General features: G+C 55.1%; 1 protein-coding gene across 1 annotated transcript in view; it reads right to left on the bottom strand.

Annotated features, from left to right (window-relative positions):
- LOC142500019 (kalirin-like) overlaps window positions 1-21,184 on the bottom strand; it is a 297,527-nt gene extending 276,343 nt beyond the window's left edge. Inside the window, exons 1-2 of the mRNA XM_075610076.1 lie at window positions 21,053-21,184; window positions 20,312-20,454 (exon numbers count right to left, since the gene is read on the bottom strand). Coding sequence (XP_075466191.1) covers window positions 20,312-20,391 — 80 coding nt within the window. The 5' untranslated portion in view covers window positions 20,392-20,454; window positions 21,053-21,184. The remainder of the gene's footprint in view (window positions 1-20,311; window positions 20,455-21,052) is intronic.
- Between the last annotated feature and the right edge of the window lie 4,222 nt (window positions 21,185-25,406).

Genomic DNA, 25,406 nt, shown 5'->3' with positions numbered 1-25,406 from the left:
CAGTGGGATGCAGTCAGACCCCTGCCCATAGTGACAGAGACTGTGCAGTGTGATGCAGTGAGACCCCTCTCCTTCGTGAGAGACTGTGCAGTGTGATGCAGTGAGACCCCTCTCCTTAGTGACAGAGACTGTGCAGTGTGATCCCTCTTCTTCGTGAGACTGTGCAGTGTGATGCAGTGAGACGCCTCTCCTTAGTGACAGAGACTGTGCAGTGTGATGCAGTGAGACCCCTCTCCTTAGTGACAGAGACTGTGCAGTGTGATGCAGTGAGACCCCTCTCCTTCGTGAGAGACTGTGCAGTGTGATGCAGTGAGACCCTCTCCTTCATGAGAGACTGTGCAGAGTGATGCAGTGAGACCCCTCTCCTTCGTGAGAGACTGTGCAGTGTGATGCAGTGAGACCCCTCTCCTTTGTGGGAGACTGTGCAGAGTGATGCAGTGAGACCCCTCTCCTTTGTGAGAGACTGTGCAGAGTGATGCAGTGAGACCCCTCTCCTTCGTGAGAGACTGTGCAGAGTGATGCAGTGAGACCCCTCTCCATAGTGACAGACTGTGCAGTGTGATGCAGTGAGACGCCTCTCCTTAGTGACAGAGACTGTGCAGTGTGATGCAGTGAGACCCCTCTCCTTAGTGACAGAGACTGTGCAGTGTGATGCAGTGAGACCCCTCTCCTTCATGAGAGACTGTGCAGAGTGATGCAGTGAGACCCCTCTCCTTAGTGAGAGACTGTGCAGTGTGATGCAGTGAGACCCCTCTCCTCCGTGAGACTGTGCAGTGTGATGCAGTGAGACCCCTCTCCTTCATGAGAGACTGTGCAGAATGATGCAGTGAGACCCCTCTCCTTAGTGAGAGACTGTGCAGAGTGATGCAGTGAGACCCCTCTCCTTAGTGACAGACTGTGCAGAGTGATGCAGTGAGACCCCTCTCCTTCGTGAGACTGTGCAGTGTGATGCAGTGAGACCCCTCTCCTTAGTGAGAGACTGTGCAGAGTGATGCAGTGAGACCCCTCTCCTTCGTGAGAGACTGTGCAGAGTGATGCAGTGAGACCCCTCTCCTTAGTGAGAGACTGTGCAGTGTGATGCAGTGAGACCCCTCTCCTTAGTGAGAGACTGTGCAGTGTGATGCAGTGAGACCCCTCTCCTTCGTGAGAGACTGTGCAGAGTGATGCAGTGAGACCCCTCTCCTTCGTGAGAGACTGTGCAGAGTGATGCAGTGAGACCCCTCTCCATAGTGACAGACTGTGCAGTGTGATGCAGTGAGACGCCTCTCCTTAGTGACAGAGACTGTGCAGTGTGATGCAGTGAGACCCCTCTCCTTCGTGAGAGACTGTGCAGTGTGATGCAGTGAGACCCCTCTCCTTCATGAGAGACTGTGCAGAGTGATGCAGTGAGACCCCTCTACTTAGTGAGAGACTGTGCAGTGTGATGCAGTAAAACCCCTCTCCTTAGTGACAAACTGTGCAGTGTGATGCAGTGAGACCTCTCTCCTTAGTGAGAGACTGTGCAGAGTGATGCAGTGAGACCCCTCTCCTTCGTGAGAGACTGTGCAGAGTGATGCAGTGAGACCCCTCTCCATAGTGACAGACTGTGCAGTGTGATGCAGTGAGACGCCTCTCCTTAGTGACAGAGACTGTGCAGTGTGATGCAGTGAGACCCCTCTCCTTCGTGAGAGACTGTGCAGTGTGATGCAGTGAGACCCCTCTCCTTCATGAGAGACTGTGCAGAGTGATGCAGTGAGACCCCTCTACTTAGTGAGAGACTGTGCAGTGTGATGCAGTAAAACCCCTCTCCTTAGTGACAAACTGTGCAGTGTGATGCAGTGAGACCTCTCTCCTTAGTAAGAGACTGTGCAGAGTGATGCAGTGAGACCCCTCTCCTTCGTGAGAGACTGTGCAGAGTGATGCAGTGAGACCCCTCTCCTTAGTGAGAGACTGTGCAGAGTGATGCAGTGAGACCCCTCTCCTTAGTGACAGACTGTGCAGAGTGATGCAGTGAGACCCCTCTCCTTAGTGACAGACTGTGCAGAGTGATGCAGTGAGACCCCTCTCCTTAGTGACAGACTGTGCAGAGTGATGCAGTGAGACCCCTCTCCTTCGTGAGAGACTGTGCAGTGTGATGCAGTGAGACCCATCTCCTTAGTGACAGAGACTGTGCAGTGTGATCCCTCTTCTTCGTGAGACTGTGCAGTGTGATGCAGTGAGACGCCTCTCCTTAGTGAGAGACTGTGCAGTGTGATGCAGTGAGACCCCTCTCCTTCGTGAGAGACTGTGCAGAGTGATCCCTCTCCTTCGTGAGACTGTGCAGTGTGATGCAGTGAGACCCCTCTCCTTCGTGAGAGACTGTGCAGAGTGATGCAGTGAGACCCCTCTCCTTTGTGAGAGACTGTGCAGAGTGATGCAGTGAGACCCCTCTCCATAGTGACAAACTGTGCAGTGTGATGCAGTGAGACCCCTCTCCTTAGTGACAGAGACTGTGCAGTGTGATGCAGTGAGACCCTCTCCTTAGTGACAGACTGTGCAGTGTGATGCAGTGAGACCCCTCTCCTTAGTGAGAGACTGTGCAGTGTGATGCAGTGAGACCCCTCTCCTCTGTGAGACTGTGCAGTGTGATGCAGTGAGACCTCTCTCCTTAGTGAGAGACTGTGCAGAGTGATGCAGTGAGACCCCTTTCCTTCGTGAGAGACTGTGCAGAGTGATGCAGTGAGACCCCTCTCCTTAGTGAGAGACTGTGCAGAGTGATGCAGTGAGACCCCTCTACTTAGTGACAGACTGTGCAGAGTGATGCAGTGAGACCCCTCTCCTTAGTGACAGACTGTGCAGAGTGATGCAGTGAGACCCCTCTCCTTCGTGAGAGACTGTGCAGTGTGATGCAGTGAGACCCCTCTCCTTAGTGACAGAGACTGTGCAGTGTGATCCCTCTTCTTCGTGAGACTGTGCAGTGTGATGCAGTGAGACGCCTCTCCTTAGTGACAGAGACTGTGCAGTGTGATCCCTCTTCTTCGTGAGACTGTGCAGTGTGATGCAGTGAGACACCTCTCCTTAGTGACAGAGACGGTGCAGTGTGATGCAGTGAGACTCCTCTCCTTAGTGACAGAGACTGTGCAGTGTGATGCAGTGAGACCCCTCTCCTTCGTGAGAGACTGTGCAGTGTGATGCAGTGAGACCCCTCTCCTTCGTGAGAGACTGTGCAGAGTGATCCCTCTCCTTCGTGAGACTGTGCAGTGTGATGCAGTGAGACCCCTCTCCTTCGTGAGAGACTGTGCAGAGTGATGCAGTGAGACCCATCTCCTTTGTGAGACTGTGCAGAGTGATGCAGTGAGACCCCACTCCATAGTGACAAACTGTGCAGTGTGATGCAGTGAGACCCCTCTCCTTAGTGACAGAGACTGTGCAGTGTGATGCAGTGAGACCCCTCTCCTTAGTGACAGAGACTGTGCAGTGTGATGCAGTGAGACCCTGTCCTTAGTGACAGACTGTGCAGTGTGATGCAGTGAGACCCCTCTCCTTAGTGAGAGACTGTGCAGTGTGATGCAGTGAGACCCCTCTCCTCCGTGAGAGACTGTGCAGTGTGATGCAGTGAGACTCCTCTCCTTAGTGACAGACTGTGCAGTGTGATGCAGTGAGACCTCTCTCCTTAGTGAGAGACTGTGCAGAGTGATGCAGTGAGACCCCTCTCCTTCGTGAGAGACTGTGCAGAGTGATGCAGTGAGACCACTCTCCTTAGTGAGAGACTGTGCAGAGTGATCCCTCTCCTTCGTGAGACTGTGCAGTGTGATGCAGTGAGACCCCTCTCCTTCGTGAGAGACTGTGCAGAGTGATGCAGTGAGACCCCTCTCCTTTGTGAGAGACTGTGCAGAGTGATGCAGTGAGACCCCTATCCATAGTGACAAACTGTGCAGTGTGATGCAGTGAGACCCCTCTCCTTAGTGAGAGACTGTGCAGAGTGATGCAGTGAGACCCCTCTCCTTCATGAGACTGTGCAGAATGATGCAGTGAGACCCCTCTCCTTAGTGAGAGACTGTGCAGAGTGATGCAGTGAGACCCCTATCCTTAGTGAGAGACTGTGCAGAGTGATGCAGTGAGACCCCTCTCCTTAGTGAGAGACTGTGCAGTGGGATGCAGTCAGACCCCTCTCCATAGTGACAGAGACTGTGCAGTGTGATGCAGTGAGACCCCTCTCCTTAGTGACAGAGACTGTGCAGTGTGATCCCTCTTCTTCGTGAGACTGTGCAGTGTGATGCAGTGAGACGCCTCTCCTTAGTGACAGAGACTGTGCAGTGTGATGCAGTGAGACCCCTCTCCTTAGTGACAGAGACTGTGCAGTGTGATGCAGTGAGACCCCTCTCCTTCGTGAGAGACTGTGCAGTGTGATGCAGTGAGACCCTCTCCTTCATGAGAGACTGTGCAGAGTGATGCAGTGAGACCCCTCTCCTTCGTGAGAGACTGTGCAGTGTGATGCAGTGAGACCCCTCTCCTTTGTGGGAGACTGTGCAGAGTGATGCAGTGAGACCCCTCTCCTTTGTGAGAGACTGTGCAGAGTGATGCAGTGAGACCCCTCTCCTTCGTGAGAGACTGTGCAGAGTGATGCAGTGAGACCCCTCTCCATAGTGACAGACTGTGCAGTGTGATGCAGTGAGACGCCTCTCCTTAGTGACAGAGACTGTGCAGTGTGATGCAGTGAGACCCCTCTCCTTAGTGACAGAGAATGTGCAGTGTGATGCAGTGAGACCCCTCTCCTTCATGAGAGACTGTGCAGAGTGATGCAGTGAGACCCCTCTCCTTAGTGAAAGACTGTGCAGTGTGATGCAGTGAGACCCCTCTCCTCCGTGAGACTGTGCAGTGTGATGCAGTGAGACCCCTCTCCTTCATGAGAGACTGTGCAGAATGATGCAGTGAGACCCCTCTCCTTAGTGACAGAGACTGTGCAGTGTGATGCAGTGAGACCCTCTCCTTAGTGACAGACTGTGCAGTGTGATGCAGTGAGACCCCTCTCCTTAGTGAGAGACTGTGCAGTGTGATGCAGTGAGACCCCTCTCCTCCGTGAGAGACTGTGCAGTGTGATGCAGTGAGACTCCTCTCCTTAGTGACAGACTGTGCAGTGTGATGCAGTGAGACCTCTCTCCTTAGTGAGAGACTGTGCAGAGTGATGCAGTGAGACCCCTCTCCTTCGTGAGAGACTGTGCAGAGTGATGCAGTGAGACCACTCTCCTTAGTGAGAGACTGTGCAGAGTGATCCCTCTCCTTCGTGAGACTGTGCAGTGTGATGCAGTGAGACCCCTCTCCTTCGTGAGAGACTGTGCAGAGTGATGCAGTGAGACCCCTCTCCTTTGTGAGAGACTGTGCAGAGTGATGCAGTGAGACCCCTATCCATAGTGACAAACTGTGCAGTGTGATGCAGTGAGACCCCTCTCCTTAGTGAGAGACTGTGCAGAGTGATGCAGTGAGACCCCTCTCCTTCATGAGACTGTGCAGAATGATGCAGTGAGACCCCTCTCCTTAGTGAGAGACTGTGCAGAGTGATGCAGTGAGACCCCTATCCTTAGTGAGAGACTGTGCAGAGTGATGCAGTGAGACCCCTCTCCTTAGTGAGAGACTGTGCAGTGGGATGCAGTCAGACCCCTCTCCATAGTGACAGAGACTGTGCAGTGTGATGCAGTGAGACCCCTCTCCTTAGTGACAGAGACTGTGCAGTGTGATCCCTCTTCTTCGTGAGACTGTGCAGTGTGATGCAGTGAGACGCCTCTCCTTAGTGACAGAGACTGTGCAGTGTGATGCAGTGAGACCCCTCTCCTTAGTGACAGAGACTGTGCAGTGTGATGCAGTGAGACCCCTCTCCTTCGTGAGAGACTGTGCAGTGTGATGCAGTGAGACCCTCTCCTTCATGAGAGACTGTGCAGAGTGATGCAGTGAGACCCCTCTCCTTCGTGAGAGACTGTGCAGTGTGATGCAGTGAGACCCCTCTCCTTTGTGGGAGACTGTGCAGAGTGATGCAGTGAGACCCCTCTCCTTTGTGAGAGACTGTGCAGAGTGATGCAGTGAGACCCCTCTCCTTCGTGAGAGACTGTGCAGAGTGATGCAGTGAGACCCCTCTCCATAGTGACAGACTGTGCAGTGTGATGCAGTGAGACGCCTCTCCTTAGTGACAGAGACTGTGCAGTGTGATGCAGTGAGACCCCTCTCCTTAGTGACAGAGAATGTGCAGTGTGATGCAGTGAGACCCCTCTCCTTCATGAGAGACTGTGCAGAGTGATGCAGTGAGACCCCTCTCCTTAGTGAGAGACTGTGCAGTGTGATGCAGTGAGACCCCTCTCCTCCGTGAGACTGTGCAGTGTGATGCAGTGAGACCCCTCTCCTTCATGAGAGACTGTGCAGAATGATGCAGTGAGACCCCTCTCCTTAGTGAGAGACTGTGCAGAGTGATGCAGTGAGACCCCTCTCCTTAGTGACAGACTGTGCAGAGTGATGCAGTGAGACCCCTCTCCTTCGTGAGACTGTGCAGTGTGATGCAGTGAGACCCCTCTCCTTAGTGAGAGACTGTGCAGAGTGATGCAGTGAGACCCCTCTCCTTCGTGAGAGACTGTGCAGAGTGATGCAGTGAGACCCCTCTCCTTAGTGAGAGACTGTGCAGTGTGATGCAGTGAGACCCCTCTCCTTAGTGAGAGACTGTGCAGTGTGATGCAGTGAGACCCCTCTCCTTCGTGAGAGACTGTGCAGAGTGATGCAGTGAGACCCCTCTCCTTCGTGAGAGACTGTGCAGTGGGATGCAGTCAGACCCTTGCCCATAGTGACAGAGACTGTGCAGTGTGATGCAGTGAGACCCCTCTCCTTCGTGAGAGACTGTGCAGTGTGATGCAGTGAGACCCCTCTCCTTAGTGACAGAGACTGTGCAGTGTGATCCCTCTTCTTCGTGAGACTGTGCAGTGTGATGCAGTGAGACGCCTCTCCTTAGTGACAGAGACTGTGCAGTGTGATGCAGTGAGACCCCTCTCCTTAGTGACAGAGACTGTGCAGTGTGATGCAGTGAGACCCCTCTCCTTCGTGAGAGACTGTGCAGTGTGATGCAGTGAGACCCTCTCCTTCATGAGAGACTGTGCAGAGTGATGCAGTGAGACCCCTCTCCTTCGTGAGAGACTGTGCAGTGTGATGCAGTGAGACCCCTCTCCTTTGTGGGAGACTGTGCAGAGTGATGCAGTGAGACCCCTCTCCTTTGTGAGAGACTGTGCAGAGTGATGCAGTGAGACCCCTCTCCTTCGTGAGAGACTGTGCAGAGTGATGCAGTGAGACCCCTCTCCATAGTGACAGACTGTGCAGTGTGATGCAGTGAGACGCCTCTCCTTAGTGACAGAGACTGTGCAGTGTGATGCAGTGAGACCCCTCTCCTTAGTGACAGAGACTGTGCAGTGTGATGCAGTGAGACCCCTCTCCTTCATGAGACTGTGCAGAGTGATGCAGTGAGACCCCTCTCCTTAGTGAGAGACTGTGCAGTGTGATGCAGTGAGACCCCTCTCCTCCGTGAGACTGTGCAGTGTGATGCAGTGAGACCCCTCTCCTTCATGAGAGACTGTGCAGAATGATGCAGTGAGACCCCTCTCCTTAGTGAGAGACTGTGCAGAGTGATGCAGTGAGACCCCTCTCCTTAGTGACAGACTGTGCAGAGTGATGCAGTGAGACCCCTCTCCTTCGTGAGACTGTGCAGTGTGATGCAGTGAGACCCCTCTCCTTAGTGAGAGACTGTGCAGAGTGATGCAGTGAGACCCCTCTCCTTCGTGAGAGACTGTGCAGAGTGATGCAGTGAGACCCCTCTCCTTAGTGAGAGACTGTGCAGTGTGATGCAGTGAGACCCCTCTCCTTAGTGAGAGACTGTGCAGTGTGATGCAGTGAGACCCCTCTCCTTCGTGAGAGACTGTGCAGAGTGATGCAGTGAGACCCCTCTCCTTCGTGAGAGACTGTGCAGAGTGATGCAGTGAGACCCCTCTCCATAGTGACAGACTGTGCAGTGTGATGCAGTGAGACGCCTCTCCTTAGTGACAGAGACTGTGCAGTGTGATGCAGTGAGACCCCTCTCCTTCGTGAGAGACTGTGCAGTGTGATGCAGTGAGACCCCTCTCCTTCATGAGAGACTGTGCAGAGTGATGCAGTGAGACCCCTCTACTTAGTGAGAGACTGTGCAGTGTGATGCAGTAAAACCCCTCTCCTTAGTGACAAACTGTGCAGTGTGATGCAGTGAGACCTCTCTCCTTAGTGAGAGACTGTGCAGAGTGATGCAGTGAGACCCCTCTCCTTCGTGAGAGACTGTGCAGAGTGATGCAGTGAGACCCCTCTCCATAGTGACAGACTGTGCAGTGTGATGCAGTGAGACGCCTCTCCTTAGTGACAGAGACTGTGCAGTGTGATGCAGTGAGACCCCTCTCCTTCGTGAGAGACTGTGCAGTGTGATGCAGTGAGACCCCTCTCCTTCATGAGAGACTGTGCAGAGTGATGCAGTGAGACCCCTCTACTTAGTGAGAGACTGTGCAGTGTGATGCAGTAAAACCCCTCTCCTTAGTGACAAACTGTGCAGTGTGATGCAGTGAGACCTCTCTCCTTAGTAAGAGACTGTGCAGAGTGATGCAGTGAGACCCCTCTCCTTCGTGAGAGACTGTGCAGAGTGATGCAGTGAGACCCCTCTCCTTAGTGAGAGACTGTGCAGAGTGATGCAGTGAGACCCCTCTCCTTAGTGACAGACTGTGCAGAGTGATGCAGTGAGACCCCTCTCCTTAGTGACAGACTGTGCAGAGTGATGCAGTGAGACCCCTCTCCTTAGTGACAGACTGTGCAGAGTGATGCAGTGAGACCCCTCTCCTTCGTGAGAGACTGTGCAGTGTGATGCAGTGAGACCCATCTCCTTAGTGACAGAGACTGTGCAGTGTGATCCCTCTTCTTCGTGAGACTGTGCAGTGTGATGCAGTGAGACGCCTCTCCTTAGTGAGAGACTGTGCAGTGTGATGCAGTGAGACCCCTCTCCTTCGTGAGAGACTGTGCAGAGTGATCCCTCTCCTTCGTGAGACTGTGCAGTGTGATGCAGTGAGACCCCTCTCCTTCGTGAGAGACTGTGCAGAGTGATGCAGTGAGACCCCTCTCCTTTGTGAGAGACTGTGCAGAGTGATGCAGTGAGACCCCTCTCCATAGTGACAAACTGTGCAGTGTGATGCAGTGAGACCCCTCTCCTTAGTGACAGAGACTGTGCAGTGTGATGCAGTGAGACCCTCTCCTTAGTGACAGACTGTGCAGTGTGATGCAGTGAGACCCCTCTCCTTTGTGAGAGACTGTGCAGTGTGATGCAGTGAGACCCCTCTCCTCTGTGAGACTGTGCAGTGTGATGCAGTGAGACCTCTCTCCTTAGTGAGAGACTGTGCAGAGTGATGCAGTGAGACCCCTTTCCTTCGTGAGAGACTGTGCAGAGTGATGCAGTGAGACCCCTCTCCTTAGTGAGAGACTGTGCAGAGTGATGCAGTGAGACCCCTCTACTTAGTGACAGACTGTGCAGAGTGATGCAGTGAGACCCCTCTCCTTAGTGACAGACTGTGCAGAGTGATGCAGTGAGACCCCTCTCCTTCGTGAGAGACTGTGCAGTGTGATGCAGTGAGACCCCTCTCCTTAGTGACAGAGACTGTGCAGTGTGATCCCTCTTCTTCGTGAGACTGTGCAGTGTGATGCAGTGAGACGCCTCTCCTTAGTGACAGAGACTGTGCAGTGTGATCCCTCTTCTTCGTGAGACTGTGCAGTGTGATGCAGTGAGACACCTCTCCTTAGTGACAGAGACTGTGCAGTGTGATGCAGTGAGACTCCTCTCCTTAGTGACAGAGACTGTGCAGTGTGATGCAGTGAGACCCCTCTCCTTCGTGAGAGACTGTGCAGTGTGATGCAGTGAGACCCCTCTCCTTCGTGAGAGACTGTGCAGAGTGATCCCTCTCCTTCGTGAGACTGTGCAGTGTGATGCAGTGAGACCCCTCTCCTTCGTGAGAGACTGTGCAGAGTGATGCAGTGAGACCCATCTCCTTTGTGAGACTGTGCAGAGTGATGCAGTGAGACCCCACTCCATAGTGACAAACTGTGCAGTGTGATGCAGTGAGACCCCTCTCCTTAGTGACAGAGACTGTGCAGTGTGATGCAGTGAGACCCTCTCCTTAGTGACAGACTGTGCAGTGTGATGCAGTGAGACCCCTCTCCTTAGTGAGAGACTGTGCAGTGTGATGCAGTGAGACCCCTCTCCTCCGTGAGAGACTGTGCAGTGTGATGCAGTGAGACTCCTCTCCTTAGTGACAGACTGTGCAGTGTGATGCAGTGAGACCTCTCTCCTTAGTGAGAGACTGTGCAGAGTGATGCAGTGAGACCCCTCTCCTTCGTGAGAGACTGTGCAGAGTGATGCAGTGAGACCACTCTCCTTAGTGAGAGACTGTGCAGAGTGATCCCTCTCCTTCGTGAGACTGTGCAGTGTGATGCAGTGAGACCCCTCTCCTTCGTGAGAGACTGTGCAGAGTGATGCAGTGAGACCCCTCTCCTTTGTGAGAGACTGTGCAGAGTGATGCAGTGAGACCCCTATCCATAGTGACAAACTGTGCAGTGTGATGCAGTGAGACCCCTCTCCTTAGTGAGAGACTGTGCAGAGTGATGCAGTGAGACCCCTCTCCTTCATGAGACTGTGCAGAATGATGCAGTGAGACCCCTCTCCTTAGTGAGAGACTGTGCAGAGTGATGCAGTGAGACCCCTATCCTTAGTGAGAGACTGTGCAGAGTGATGCAGTGAGACCCCTCTCCTTAGTGAGAGACTGTGCAGTGGGATGCAGTCAGACCCCTCTCCATAGTGACAGAGACTGTGCAGTGTGATGCAGTGAGACCCCTCTCCTTAGTGACAGAGACTGTGCAGTGTGATCCCTCTTCTTCGTGAGACTGTGCAGTGTGATGCAGTGAGACGCCTCTCCTTAGTGACAGAGACTGTGCAGTGTGATGCAGTGAGACCCCTCTCCTTAGTGACAGAGACTGTGCAGTGTGATGCAGTGAGACCCCTCTCCTTCGTGAGAGACTGTGCAGTGTGATGCAGTGAGACCCTCTCCTTCATGAGAGACTGTGCAGAGTGATGCAGTGAGACCCCTCTCCTTCGTGAGAGACTGTGCAGTGTGATGCAGTGAGACCCCTCTCCTTTGTGGGAGACTGTGCAGAGTGATGCAGTGAGACCCCTCTCCTTTGTGAGAGACTGTGCAGAGTGATGCAGTGAGACCCCTCTCCTTCGTGAGAGACTGTGCAGAGTGATGCAGTGAGACCCCTCTCCATAGTGACAGACTGTGCAGTGTGATGCAGTGAGACGCCTCTCCTTAGTGACAGAGACTGTGCAGTGTGATGCAGTGAGACCCCTCTCCTTAGTGACAGAGACTGTGCAGTGTGATGCAGTGAGACCCCTCTCCTTCATGAGAGACTGTGCAGAGTGATGCAGTGAGACCCCTCTCCTTAGTGAGAGACTGTGCAGTGTGATGCAGTGAGACCCCTCTCCTCCGTGAGACTGTGCAGTGTGATGCAGTGAGACCCCTCTCCTTCATGAGAGACTGTGCAGAATGATGCAGTGAGACCCCTCTCCTTAGTGAGAGACTGTGCAGAGTGATGCAGTGAGACCCCTTTCCTTAGTGACAGACTGTGCAGAGTGATGCAGTGAGACCCCTCTCCTTCGTGAGACTGTGCAGTGTGATGCAGTGAGACCCCTCTCCTTAGTGAGAGACTGTGCAGAGTGATGCAGTGAGACCCCTCTCCTTCGTGAGAGACTGTGCAGAGTGATGCAGTGAGACCCCTCTCCTTAGTGAGAGACTGTGCAGTGTGATGCAGTGAGACCCCTCTCCTTAGTGAGAGACTGTGCAGTGTGATGCAGTGAGACCCCTCTCCTTCGTGAGAGACTGTGCAGAGTGATGCAGTGAGACCCCTCTCCTTCGTGAGAGACTGTGCAGTGGGATGCAGTCAGACCCCTGCCCATAGTGACAGAGACTGTGCAGTGTGATGCAGTGAGACCCCTCTCCTTCGTGAGAGACTGTGCAGTGTGATGCAGTGAGACCCCTCTCCTTAGTGACAGAGACTGTGCAGTGTGATCCCTCTTCTTCGTGAGACTGTGCAGTGTGATGCAGTGAGACGCCTCTCCTTAGTGACAGAGACTGTGCAGTGTGATGCAGTGAGACCCCTCTCCTTAGTGACAGAGACTGTGCAGTGTGATGCAGTGAGACCCCTCTCCTTCGTGAGAGACTGTGCAGTGTGATGCAGTGAGACCCTCTCCTTCATGAGAGACTGTGCAGAGTGATGCAGTGAGACCCCTCTCCTTCGTGAGAGACTGTGCAGTGTGATGCAGTGAGACCCCTCTCCTTTGTGGGAGACTGTGCAGAGTGATGCAGTGAGACCCCTCTCCTTTGTGAGAGACTGTGCAGAGTGATGCAGTGAGACCCCTCTCCTTCGTGAGAGACTGTGCAGAGTGATGCAGTGAGACCCCTCTCCATAGTGACAGACTGTGCAGTGTGATGCAGTGAGACGCCTCTCCTTAGTGACAGAGACTGTGCAGTGTGATGCAGTGAGACCCCTCTCCTTAGTGACAGAGACTGTGCAGTGTGATGCAGTGAGACCCCTCTCCTTCATGAGAGACTGTGCAGAGTGATGCAGTGAGACCCCTCTCCTTAGTGAGAGACTGTGCAGTGTGATGCAGTGAGACCCCTCTCCTCCGTGAGACTGTGCAGTGTGATGCAGTGAGACCCCTCTCCTTCATGAGAGACTGTGCAGAATGATGCAGTGAGACCCCTCTCCTTAGTGAGAGACTGTGCAGAGTGATGCAGTGAGACCCCTCTCCTTAGTGACAGACTGTGCAGAGTGATGCAGTGAGACCCCTCTCCTTCGTGAGACTGTGCAGTGTGATGCAGTGAGACCCCTCTCCTTAGTGAGAGACTGTGCAGAGTGATGCAGTGAGACCCCTCTCCTTCGTGAGAGACTGTGCAGAGTGATGCAGTGAGACCCCTCTCCTTAGTGAGAGACTGTGCAGTGTGATGCAGTGAGACCCCTCTCCTTAGTGAGAGACTGTGCAGTGTGATGCAGTGAGACCCCTCTCCTTCGTGAGAGACTGTGCAGAGTGATGCAGTGAGACCCCTCTCCTTCGTGAGAGACTGTGCAGAGTGATGCAGTGAGACCCCTCTCCATAGTGACAGACTGTGCAGTGTGATGCAGTGAGACGCCTCTCCTTAGTGACAGAGACTGTGCAGTGTGATGCAGTGAGACCCCTCTCCTTCGTGAGAGACTGTGCAGTGTGATGCAGTGAGACCCCTCTCCTTCATGAGAGACTGTGCAGAGTGATGCAGTGAGACCCCTCTACTTAGTGAGAGACTGTGCAGTGTGATGCAGTAAAACCCCTCTCCTTAGTGACAAACTGTGCAGTGTGATGCAGTGAGACCTCTCTCCTTAGTGAGAGACTGTGCAGAGTGATGCAGTGAGACCCCTCTCCTTCGTGAGACTGTGCAGAGTGATGCAGTGAGACCCCTCTCCATAGTGACAGACTGTGCAGTGTGATGCAGTGAGACGCCTCTCCTTAGTGACAGAGACTGTGCAGTGTGATGCAGTGAGACCCCTCTCCTTCGTGAGAGACTGTGCAGTGTGATGCAGTGAGACCCCTCTCCTTCATGAGAGACTGTGCAGAGTGATGCAGTGAGACCCCTCTACTTAGTGAGAGACTGTGCAGTGTGATGCAGTAAAACCCCTCTCCTTAGTGACAAACTGTGCAGTGTGATGCAGTGAGACCTCTCTCCTTAGTAAGAGAATGTGCAGAGTGATGCAGTGAGACCCCTCTCCTTCGTGAGAGACTGTGCAGAGTGATGCAGTGAGACCCCTCTCCTTAGTGAGAGACTGTGCAGAGTGATGCAGTGAGACCCCTCTCCTTAGTGACAGACTGTGCAGAGTGATGCAGTGAGACCCCTCTCCTTAGTGACAGACTGTGCAGAGTGATGCAGTGAGACCCCTCTCCTTCGTGAGAGACTGTGCAGTGTGATGCAGTGAGACCCATCTCCTTAGTGACAGAGACTGTGCAGTGTGATCCCTCTTCTTCGTGAGACTGTGCAGTGTGATGCAGTGAGACGCCTCTCCTTAGTGACAGAGACTGTGCAGTGTGATGCAGTGAGACCCCTCTCCTTTGTGAGAGACTGTGCAGTGTGATGCAGTGAGACCCCTCTCCTTCGTGAGAGACTGTGCAGAGTGATCCCTCTCCTTCGTGAGAGACTGTGCAGTGTGATGCAGTGAGACCCCTCTCCTTCGTGAGAGACTGTGCAGAGTGATGCAGTGAGACCCCTCTCCTTTGTGAGAGACTGTGCAGAGTGATGCAGTGAGACCCCTCTCCATAGTGACAAACTGTGCAGTGTGATGCAGTGAGACCCCTCTCCTTAGTGACAGAGACTGTGCAGTGTGATGCAGTGAGACCCTCTCCTTAGTGACAGACTGTGCAGTGTGATGCAGTGAGACCCCTCTCCTTAGTGAGAGACTGTGCAGTGTGATGCAGTGAGACCCCTCTCCTCTGTGAGACTGTGCAGTGTGATGCAGTGAGACTCCTCTCCTTAGTGACAGACTGTGCAGTGTGATGCAGTGAGACCTCTCTCCTTAGTGAGAGACTGTGCAGAGTGATGCAGTGAGACCCCTTTCCTTCGTGAGAGACTGTGCAGAGTGATGCAGTGAGACCCCTCTCCTTAGTGAGAGACTGTGCAGAGTGATGCAGTGAGACCCCTCTACTTAGTGACAGACTGTGCAGAGTGATGCAGTGAGACCCCTCTCCTTAGTGACAGACTGTGCAGAGTGATGCAGTGAGACCCCTCTCCTTCGTGAGAGACTGTGCAGTGTGATGCAGTGAGACCCCTCTCCTTAGTGACAGAGACTGTGCAGTGTGATCCCTCTTCTTCGTGAGACTGTGCAGTGTGATGCAGTGAGACGCCTCTCCTTAGTGACAGAGACTGTGCAGTGTGATCCCTCTTCTTCGTGAGACTGTGCAGTGTGATGCAGTGAGACGCCTCTCCTTAATGACAGAGACTGTGCAGTGTGATGCAGTGAGACTCCTCTCCTTAGTGACAGAGACTGTGCAGTGTGATGCAGTGAGACCCCTCTCCTTCGTGAGAGACTGTGCAGTGTGATGCAGTGAGACCCCTCTCCTTCGTGAGAGACTGTGCAGAGTGATCCCTCTCCTTCGTGAGACTGTGCAGTGTGATGCAGTGAGACCCTCTCCTTCATGAGAGACTGTGCAGAGTGATGCAGTGAGACCCCTCTCCTTCGTGAGAGACTGTGCAGTGTGATGCAGTGAGACCCCTCTCCTTTGTGGGAGACTGTGCAGAGTGATGCAGTGAGACCCCTCTCCTTTGTGAGAGACTGTGCAGAGTGATGCAGTGAGATCCCTCTCCTTCGTGAGAGACTGTGCAGAGTGATGCAGTGAGACCCCTCTCCATAGTGACAGACTGTGCAGTGTGATGCAGTGAGACGCCTCTCCTTAGTGACAGAGACTGTGCAGTGTGATGCAGTGAGACCCCTCTCCTTAGTGACAGAGACTGTGCAGTGTGATGCAGTGAGACCCCTCTCCTTCATGAGAGACTGTGCAGAGTGATGCAGTGAGACCCCTCTCCTTAGTGAGAGACTGTGCAGTGTGATGCAGTGAGACCCCTCTCCTCCGTGAGACTGTGCAGTGTGATGCAGTGAGACCCCTCTCCTTCGTGAGACTGTGCAGTGTGATGCAGTGAGACCCCTCTCCTTAGTGAGAGACTGTGCAGAGTGATGCAGTGAGACCCCTCTCCTTCGTGAGAGACTGTGCAGAGTGATGCAGTGAGACCCCTCTCCTTAGTAAGAGACTGTGCAGAGTGATGCAGTGAGACCCCTCTCCTTAGTGAGAGACTGTGCAGAGTGATGCAGTGAGACCCCTCTCCTTCGTGAGAGACTGTGCAGAGTGATGCAGTGAGACCCCTCTCCTTAGTGAGAGACTGTGCAGTGTGATGCAGTGAGACCCCTCTCCTTAGTGAGAGACTGTGCAGTGTGATGCAGTGAGACCCCTCTCCTTCGTGAGAGACTGTGCAGAGTGATGCAGTGAGACCCCTCTCCTTCGTGAGAGACTGTGCAGAGTGATGCAGTGAGACCCCTCTCCATAGTGACAGACTGTGCAGTGTGATGCAGTGAGACGCCTCTCCTTAGTGACAGAGACTGTGCAGTGTGATGCAGTGAGACCCCTCTCCTTCGTGAGAGACTGTGCAGTGTGATGCAGTGAGACCCCTCTCCTTCATGAGAGACTGTGCAGAGTGATGCAGTGAGACCCCTCTACTTAGTGAGAGACTGTGCAGTGTGATGCAGTAAAACCCCTCTCCTTAGTGACAGACTGTGCAGTGATGCAGTGAAACCCCTCTCCTTCGTGAGAGACTGTGCAGTGTGATGCAGTGAGACCCCTCTCCTTAGTGACAGAGACTGTGCAGTGTGATCCCTCTTCTTCGGGAGACTGTGCAGTGTGATGCAGTGAGACGCCTCTCCTTAGTGACAGAGACTGTGCAGTGTGATGCAGTGAGACCCCTCTCCTTCGTGAGAGACTGTGCAGTGTGATGCAGTGAGACCCCTCTCCTTCGTGAGAGACTGTGCAGAGTGATCCCTCTCCTTAGTGAGAGACTGTGCAGTGTGATGCAGTGAGACCCCTCTCCTTCGTGAGAGACTGTGCAGAGTGATGCAGTGAGACCCCTCTCCTTTGTGAGAGACTGTGCAGAGTGATGCAGTGAGACCCCTCTCCATAGTGACAAACTGTGCAGTGTGATGCAGTGAGACCCCTCTCCTTAGTGACAGAGACTGTGCAGTGTGATGCAGTGAGACCCTCTCCTTAGTGACAGACTGTGCAGTGTGATGCAGTGAGACCCCTCTCCTTAGTGAGAGACTGTGCAGTGTGATGCAGTGAGACCCCTCTCCTCCGTGAGACTGTGCAGTGTGATGCTGTGAGACTCCTCTCCTTAGTGAGAGACTGTGCAGTGTGATGCAGTGAGACCCCTCTCCTTAGTGACAGACTGTGCAGTGTGATGCAGTGAGACCTCTCCCCTTAGTGAGAGACTGTGCAGAGTGATGCAGTGAGACCCCTCTCCTTAGTGACAGAGACTGTGCAGTGTGATGCAGTGAGACCCCTCTCCTTCGTGAGAGACTGTGCAGAGTGATCCCTCTCCTTCGTGAGACTGTGCAGTGTGATGCAGTGAGACCCCTCTCCTTAGTGAGAGACTGTGCAGAGTGATGCAGTGAGACCCCTCTCCTTAGTGAGAGACTGTGCAGTGTGATGCAGTGAGACCCCTCTCCTCCGTGAGACTGTGCAGTGTGATGCAGTGAGACCCCTCTCCTTAGTGACAGACTGTGCAGTGTGATGCAGTGAGACCCCTCTACTTAGTGAGAGACTGTGCAGAGTGATGCAGTGAGACCCCTCTCCTTAGTGACAGACTGTGCAGAGTGATGCAGTGAAACCCCTCTCCTTCGTGAGAGACTGTGCAGTGTGATGCAGTGAGACCCCTCTCCTTAGTGACAGAGACTGTGCAGTGTGATCCCTCTTCTTCGTGAGACTGTGCAGTGTGATGCAGTGAGACGCCTCTCCTTAGTGACAGAGACTGTGCAGTGTGATGCAGTGAGACCCCTCTCCTTAGTGACAGAGACTGTGCAGTGTGATGCAGTGAGACCCCTCTCCTTCGTGAGAGACTGTGCAGTGTGATGCAGTGAGACCCCTCTCCTTCGTGAGAGACTGTGCAGAGTGATCCCTCTCCTTCGTGAGACTGTGCAGTGTGATGCAGTGAGACCCCTCTCCTTCGTGAGAGACTGTGCAGAGTGATGCAGTGAGACCCCTCTCCTTTGTGAGAGACTGTGCAGAGTGATGCAGTGAGACCCCTCTCCATAGTGACAAACTGTGCAGTGTGATGCAGTGAGACCCCTCTCCTTAGTGACAGAGACTGTGCAGTGTGATGCAGTGAGACCCTCTCCTTAGTGACAGACTGTGCAGTGTGATGCAGTGAGACCCCTCTCCTTAGTGAGAGACTGTGCAGTGTGATGCAGTGAGACCCCTCTCCTCCGTGAGACTGTGCAGTGTGATGCTGTGAGACTCCTCTCCTTAGTGAGAGACTGTGCAGTGTGATGCAGTGAGACCCCTCTCCTTAGTGAGAGACTGTGCAGTGTGATGCAGTGAGACCCCTCTCCTTAGTGAGAGACTGTGCAGAGTGATGCAGTGAGACCCTTCTCCTTCGTGAGAGACTGTGCAGAGTGATGCAGTGAGACCCCTCTCCTTAGTGACAGAGACTGTGGAGTGTGATCCCTCTTCTTCGTGAGACTGTGCAGTGTGATGCAGTGAGACGCCTCTCCTTAGTGACAGAGACTGTGCAGTGTGATGCAGTGAGACCCCTCTCCTTAGTGACAGAGACTGTGCAGTGTGATGCAGTGAGACCCCTCTCCTTCATGAGAGATTGTGCAGTGTGATGCAGTGAGACCCCTCTCCCTCGTGAGAGACTGTGCAAAGTGATCCCTCTCCTTCGTGAGACTGTGCAGTGTGATGCAGTGAGACCCCTCTCCTTCGTGAGAGACGGTGCAGAGTGATGCAGTGAGACCCCTCTCCATCTCTCCATAGTGACAAACTGTGCAGTGTGATGCAGTGAGACCCCTCACCTTAGTGACAGAGACTGTGCAGTGTGATGCAGTGAGACCCTCTCCTTAGTGAGAGACTGTGCAGTGTGATGCAGTGAGACCCCTCTCCTCCGTGAGACTGTGCAGTGTGATGCAGTGAGACCCCTCTCCTTAGTGACAGAGACTGTGCAGTGTGATGCAGTGAAACCCCTCTCCTTCGTGAGAGACTGTGCAGAGTGATCCCTCTCCTTCGTGAGACTGTGCAGTGTGATGCAGTGAGACCCCTCTCCTTAGTGAGAGACTGTGCAGAGTGATGCAGTGAGACCCCTCTCCATAGTGACAAACTGTGCAGTGTGATGCAGTGAGACCCCTCTCCTTAGTGACAGAGACTGTGCAGTGTGATGCAGTGAGACCCTCTCCTTAGTGACAGACTGTGCAGTGTGATGCAGTGAGACCCCTCTCCTTAGTGAGAGACTGTGCAGTGTGATGCAGTGAGACCCCTCTCCTTTGTGAGACTGTGCAGTGTGATGCAGTGAGACTCCTCTCCTTAGTGACAGACTGTGCAGTGTGATGCAGTGAGACCTCTCTCCTTAGTGAGAGACTGTGCAGAGTGATGCAGTGAGACCCCTCTCCTTCGTGAGAGACTGTGCAGAGTGATGCAGTGATACCCCTCTCCTTCGTGAGAGACTGTGCAGAGTGATGCAGTGAGACCCCTCTCCTTAGTGACAGACTGTGCAGTGTGATGCAGTGAGACCCCTCTCCTTAGTGACAGGGCCTGTGCAGTGTGATGCAGTGAGACCCCTCTCCTTAGTGACAGACTGTGCAGTGTGATGCAGTGAGACCCCTCTCCTTAGTGACAGACTGTGCAGTGTGATGCAGTGAGACCCCTCTCCTTAGTGACAAACTGTGCAGTGTGATGCAGTGAGACCCCTCTCCTTAGTGACGGAGACTGTGCAGTGTGATGCAGTGAGACCCCTCCCCTTAGTGACAGACTGTGCAGTGTAATGCAGTGAGACCCCTCTCCTTAGTGACGGAGACTGTGCAGTGTGATACAGTGAGACCCCTCCCCTTAGTGACAGACTGTGCAGTGTAATGCAGTGAGACCCCTCTCCTTAGTGACGGAGACTGTGCAGTGTGATGCAGTGAGACCCCTCTCCTTAGTGACAGACTGTGCAGTGTGATGCAGTGAGACCCCTCTCCTTAGTGACGGAGACTGTGCAGTGTGATGCAGTGAGACCCCTCTCCTTAGTGACAGACTGTGCAGTGTGATGCAGTGAGACCCCTCTCCTTAGTGACGGAGACTGTGCAGTGTGATGCAGTGAGACCCCTCTCCTTAGTGACAGACTGTGCAGTGTGATGCAGTGAGACCCCTCTCCTTAGTGACGGAGACTGTGCAGTGTGATGCAGGGAGACCCCTCTCCTTAGTGACAGACTGTGCAGTGTGATGCAGTGAGACCCCTCTCCTTAGTGACAGAGACTGTGCAGTGTGATGCAGTGAGGCCCCTCTCCTTAGTGACAGAGACTGTGCAGTGTGATGCAGTGAGACCCCTCTCCTTAGTGACAGGGCCTGTGCAGTGTGATTAAGTGTGATGCAGTGAGACCCCTCTCCTTAGTGACAGGGCCTGTGCAGTGTGATGCAGTGTGATGCAGTGAGACCCCTCTCCTTAGTGACGGTTACCTTTTGCTGTTGTTTCTCTGCTTTGCTGGAGTCTTTGGGGCCTGGATCGGTTCCTTGAGCGCGCCCTGTAGATGGATCATCCTCTCCTGGATCACTTCTCTGATGTTTTTGATCCACTCCTGCTTCACTTCTATGCTGGATGCCTTGTGAGAGCGAGATGTTACCCAGCCTGTTTAACTCCGTAGCACTAACAATGTGCTGTTTGTAAGAGACTCTTCCATAAAGTAAACTGTATACACTGTCTCCAGTAATGTTTAATGTGCAGAACCATAGGCTGCGGTGAGGAATTCATCGTGTGACTGTATCAAGCAGCTCGCGTTAGCAGGCGAGTATCGGTAATTACTATCCTATGCTCCAGCCCCTAATGTAACACGGCCCCCCCTCCCGTGTGATACATGTGATACCCTTCCTACAGGAGGTGCACTTAGTGCCAGGCCTGAAATTATAGCTCAATCCCTGAGGATACAAAGTGCTCGATTTTTGCTCTCCGGGATTAATGGGGGTAAAAGATGCACCCCATCGAAAAAAGGTGTGACTCCCAGAATATCAGAGCCGCACCGGGGAGGTGGTGGGAGGCGGGACATGTGTACCCTCCGTTACATTTACTGGTGTGAAAGATACAAACTAGCAGATATATATACACAGTGTGTGTGTTAGATACACATATACCGGCTCGCTGGCGCCGCGCCGTACACGCGCGTATCACGATGGGTGAGCGGTATACGGAGGAGATGAACGCACCTTGAGCACAGTCTTGTTATCGGAGGAAGGTGTGCGTCCCGACCACAGCGCAAACTTGCAGGAGTCTCCTTCAACGTGCTCCGTCACCCCCAGCTCTGAGGTCTGAGAGGGAGGAGATCTGTATTATACACAGAGCAGCGCGTGTGTATGTACTGTACGCAGAGCAGCGCGTGTGTATGTACTGTACGCAGAGCAGCGCGTATATCTGTGCTGTACGCAGAGCTGCGTGTATCTGTTTTGTACGCAGAGCTGCGTGTGTATCTGTGTTGTACGCAGAGCAGCGTGTGTATCTGTTTTGTACGCAGAGCAGCGCGTGTATCTGTGTTGTACGCAGAGCTGCGTGTATCTGTTTTGTACGCAGAGCTGCGTGTGTATCTGTGTTGTACGCAGAGCAGCGTGTGTATCTGTTTTGTACGCAGAGCAGCGTGTGTATCTGTTTTGTACGCAGAGCAGTATGTGTTTGTATGACGCACAGACATCGCCCTGTAACGTGTTACCCCCGGGCAGCTCGCTCTCCCAGACATCGCCCTGTAACGTGTTACCCCCGGGCAGCTCGCTCTCCCAGACATCGCCCTGTAACGTGTTACCCCCGGGCAGCTCCTCTCCCAGACATCGCCCTGTAACGTGTTACCCCCGGGCAGCTCCCTCTCCCAGACATCGCCCTGTAACGTGTTACCCCCGGGCAGCTCCCTCTCCAGACATCGCCCTGTAACGTGTTACCCCCGGGCAGCTCCCTCTCCCAGACATCGCCCTGTAACGTGTTACCCCCGGGCAGCTCCCTCTCCCAGACATCGCCCTGTAACGTGTTACCCCCGGGCAGCTCCCTCTCCCAGACATCGCCCTGTAACGTGTTACCCCCGGGCAGCTCCCTCTCCCAGACATCGCCCTGTAACGTGTTACCCCCGGGCAGCTCCCTCTCCCAGACATCGCCCTGTAACGTGTTACCCCCGGGCAGCTCCCTCTCCCAGACATCGCCCTGTAACGTGTTACCCCCGGGCAGTGCCCTCTCCCAGACATCGCCCTGTAACGTGTTACCCCCGGGCAGCTCCCTCTCCCAGACATCGCCCTGTAACGTGTTACCCCCGGGCAGCTCCCTCTCCCAGACATCGCCCTGTAACGTGTTACCCCCGGGCAGCTCCCTCTCCCAGACATCGCCCTGTAACGTGTTACCCCGGGCAGCTCCCTCTCCCAGACATCGCCCTGTAACGTGTTACCCCCGGGCAGCTCCCTCTCCCAGACATCGCCCTGTAACGTGTTACCCCCGGGCAGCTCCCTCTCCCAGACATCGCCCTGTAACGTGTTACCCCCGGGCAGTGCCCTCACCCAGACATCGCCCTGTAACGTGTTACCCCCGGGCAGCTCCCTCTCCCAGACATCGCCCTGTAACGTGTTACCCCGGGCAGCTCCCTCTCCCAGACATCGCCCTGTAACGTGTTACCCCCGGGCAGCTCCCTCTCCCAGACATCGCCCTGTAACGTGTTACCCCCGGGCAGCTCCCTCTCCCAGACATCGCCCTGTAACGTGTTACCCCCGGGCAGTGCCCTCTCCCAGACATCGCCCTGTAACGTGTTACCCCCGGGCAGCTCCCTCTCCCAGACATCGCCCTGTAACGTGTTACCCCCGGGCAGCTCCCTCTCCAGACATCGCCCTGTAACGTGTTACCCCCGGGCAGCTCCCTCTCCCAGACATCGCCCTGTAACGTGTTACCCCCGGGCAGCTCCCTCTCCCAGACATCGCCCTGTAACGTGTTACCCCCGGGCAGCTCCCTCTCCCAGACATCGCCCTGTAACGTGTTACCCCCGGGCAGCTCCCTCTCCCAGACATCGCCCTGTAACGTGTTACCCCCGGGCAGCGCCCTCTCCCAGACATCGCCCTGTAACGTGTTACCCCCGGGCAGCTCCCTCTCCCAGACATCGCCCTGTAACGTGTTACCCCCGGGCAGCTCCCTCTCCCAGACATCGCCCTGTAACGTGTTACCCCCGGGCAGCTCCCTCTCCCAGACATCGCCCTGTAACGTGTTACCCCCGGGCAGCTCCCTCTCCCAGACATCGCCCTGTAACGTGTTACCCCCGGGCAGCTCCCTCTCCCAGACATCGCCCTGTAACGTGTTACCCCCGGGCAGCTCCCTCTCCCAGACATCGCCCTGTAACGTGTTACCCCCGGGCAGCTCCCTCTCCCAGACATCGCCCTGTAACGTGTTACCCCCGGGCAGCTCCCTCTCCAGACATCGCCCTGTAACGTGTTACCCCCGGGCAGTGCCCTCTCCCAGACATCGCCCTGTAACGTGTTACCCCCGGGCAGCTCCCTCTCCCAGACATCGCCCTGTAACGTGTTACCCCCGGGCAGCTCCCTCTCCCAGACATCGCCCTGTAACGTGTTACCCCCGGGCAGCGCCCTCTCCCAGACATCGCCCTGTAACGTGTTACCCCCGGGCAGCTTCCTCTCCCAGACATCGCCCTGTAACGTGTTACCCCCGGGCAGCGCCCTCTCCCAGACATCGCCCTGTAACGTGTTACCCCCGGGCAGCTCCCTCTCCCAGACATCGCCCTGTAACGTGTTACCCCCGGGCAGCTCCCTCTCCCAGACATCGCCCTGTAACGTGTTACCCCCGGGCAGCTCCCTCTCCCAGACATCGCCCTGTAACGTGTTACCCCCGGGCAGCGCCCTCTCCCAGACATCGCCCTGTAACGTGTTACCCCCGGGCAGCTCCCTCTCCCAGACATCGCCCTGTAACGTGTTACCCGCGGGCAGCTCCCTCTCCCAGATATCGCCCTGTAACGTGTTACCCCCGGGCAGCTCCCTCTCCCAGACATCGCCCTGTAACGTGTTACCCCCGGGCAGCTCCCTCTCCCAGACATCGCCCTGTAACGTGTTACCCCCGGGCAGCTCCCTCTCCCAGACATCGCCCTGTAACGTGTTACCCCCGGGCAGCTCCCTCTCCCAGACATCGCCCTGTAACGTGTTACCCGTCCCTCTCCCAGACATCGCCCTGTAACGTGTTACCCCCGGGCAGCTCCCTCTCCCAGACATCGCCCTGTAACGTGTTACCCCCGGGCAGCTCCCTCTCCCAGACATCGCCCTGTAACGTGTTACCCCCGGGCAGCTCCCTCTCCCAGACATCGCCCTGTAACGTGTTACCCCCGGGCAGCTCCCTCTCCCAGACATCGCCCTGTAACGTGTTACCCCCGGGCAGCTCCCTCTCCCAGACATCGCCCTGTAACGTGTTACCCCCGGGCAGCTCCCTCTCCCAGACATCGCCCTGTAACGTGTTACCCCCGGGCAGCTCCCTCTCCCAGACATCGCCCTGTAACGTGTTACCCCCGGGCAGCTCCCTCTCCCAGACATCGCCCTGTAACGTGTTACCCCCGGGCAGCTCCCTCTCCCAGACATCGCCCTGTAACGTGTTACCCGTCCCTCTCCCAGACATCGCCCTGTAACGTGTTACCCCCGGGCAGCTCCCTCTCCCAGACATCGCCCTGTAACGTGTTACCCCCGGGCAGCTCCCTCTCCCAGACATCGCCCTGTAACGTGTTACCCCCGGGCAGCTCCCTCTCCCAGACATCGCCCTGTAACGTGTTACCCCCGGGCAGCGCCCTCTCCCAGACATCGCCCTGTAACGTGTTACCCCCGGGCAGCTCCCTCTCCCAGACATCGCCCTGTAACGTGTTACCCCCGGGCAGCTCCCTCTCCCAGACATCGCCCTGTAACGTGTTACCCGTCCCTCTCCCAGACATCGCCCTGTAACGTGTTACCCCCGGGCAGCTCCCTCTCCCAGACATCGCCCTGTAACGTGTTACCCCCGGGCAGCTCCCTCTCCCAGACATCGCCCTGTAACGTGTTACCCCCGGGCAGCTCCCTCTCCCAGACATCGCCCTGTAACGTGTTACCCCCGGGCAGTGCCCTCTCCCAGACATCGCCCTGTAACGTGTTACCCCCGGGCAGCTCCCTCTCCCAGACATCGCCCTGTAACGTGTTACCCCCGGGCAGCTCCCTCTCCCAGACATCGCCCTGTAACGTGTTACCCCCGGGCAGCTCCCTCTCCCAGACATCGCCCTGTAACGTGTTACCCGCGGGCAGCTCCCTCTCCCAGACATCGCCCTGTAACGTGTTACCCCCGGGCAGCGCCCTCTCCCAGACATCGCCCTGTAACGTGTTACCCCCGGGCAGCTCCCTCTCCCAGACATTGCCCTGTAACGTGTTACCCCCGGGCAGCTCCCTCTCCCAGACATCGCCCTGTAACGTGTTACCCCCGGGCAGCTCCCTCTCCCAGACATCGCCCTGTAACGTGTTACCCCCGGGCAGCTCCCTCTCCCAGACATCGCCCTGTAACGTGTTACCCCCGGGCAGCTCCCTC

Source organism: Ascaphus truei, chromosome 7, assembly GCF_040206685.1.
Source record: "Ascaphus truei isolate aAscTru1 chromosome 7, aAscTru1.hap1, whole genome shotgun sequence".
Lineage (NCBI taxonomy): Eukaryota > Metazoa > Chordata > Amphibia > Anura > Ascaphidae > Ascaphus > Ascaphus truei.
The sequence above is the reverse complement of the archived record's forward strand: the minus strand, read 5'-3'. Positions and strand labels throughout refer to the sequence as shown.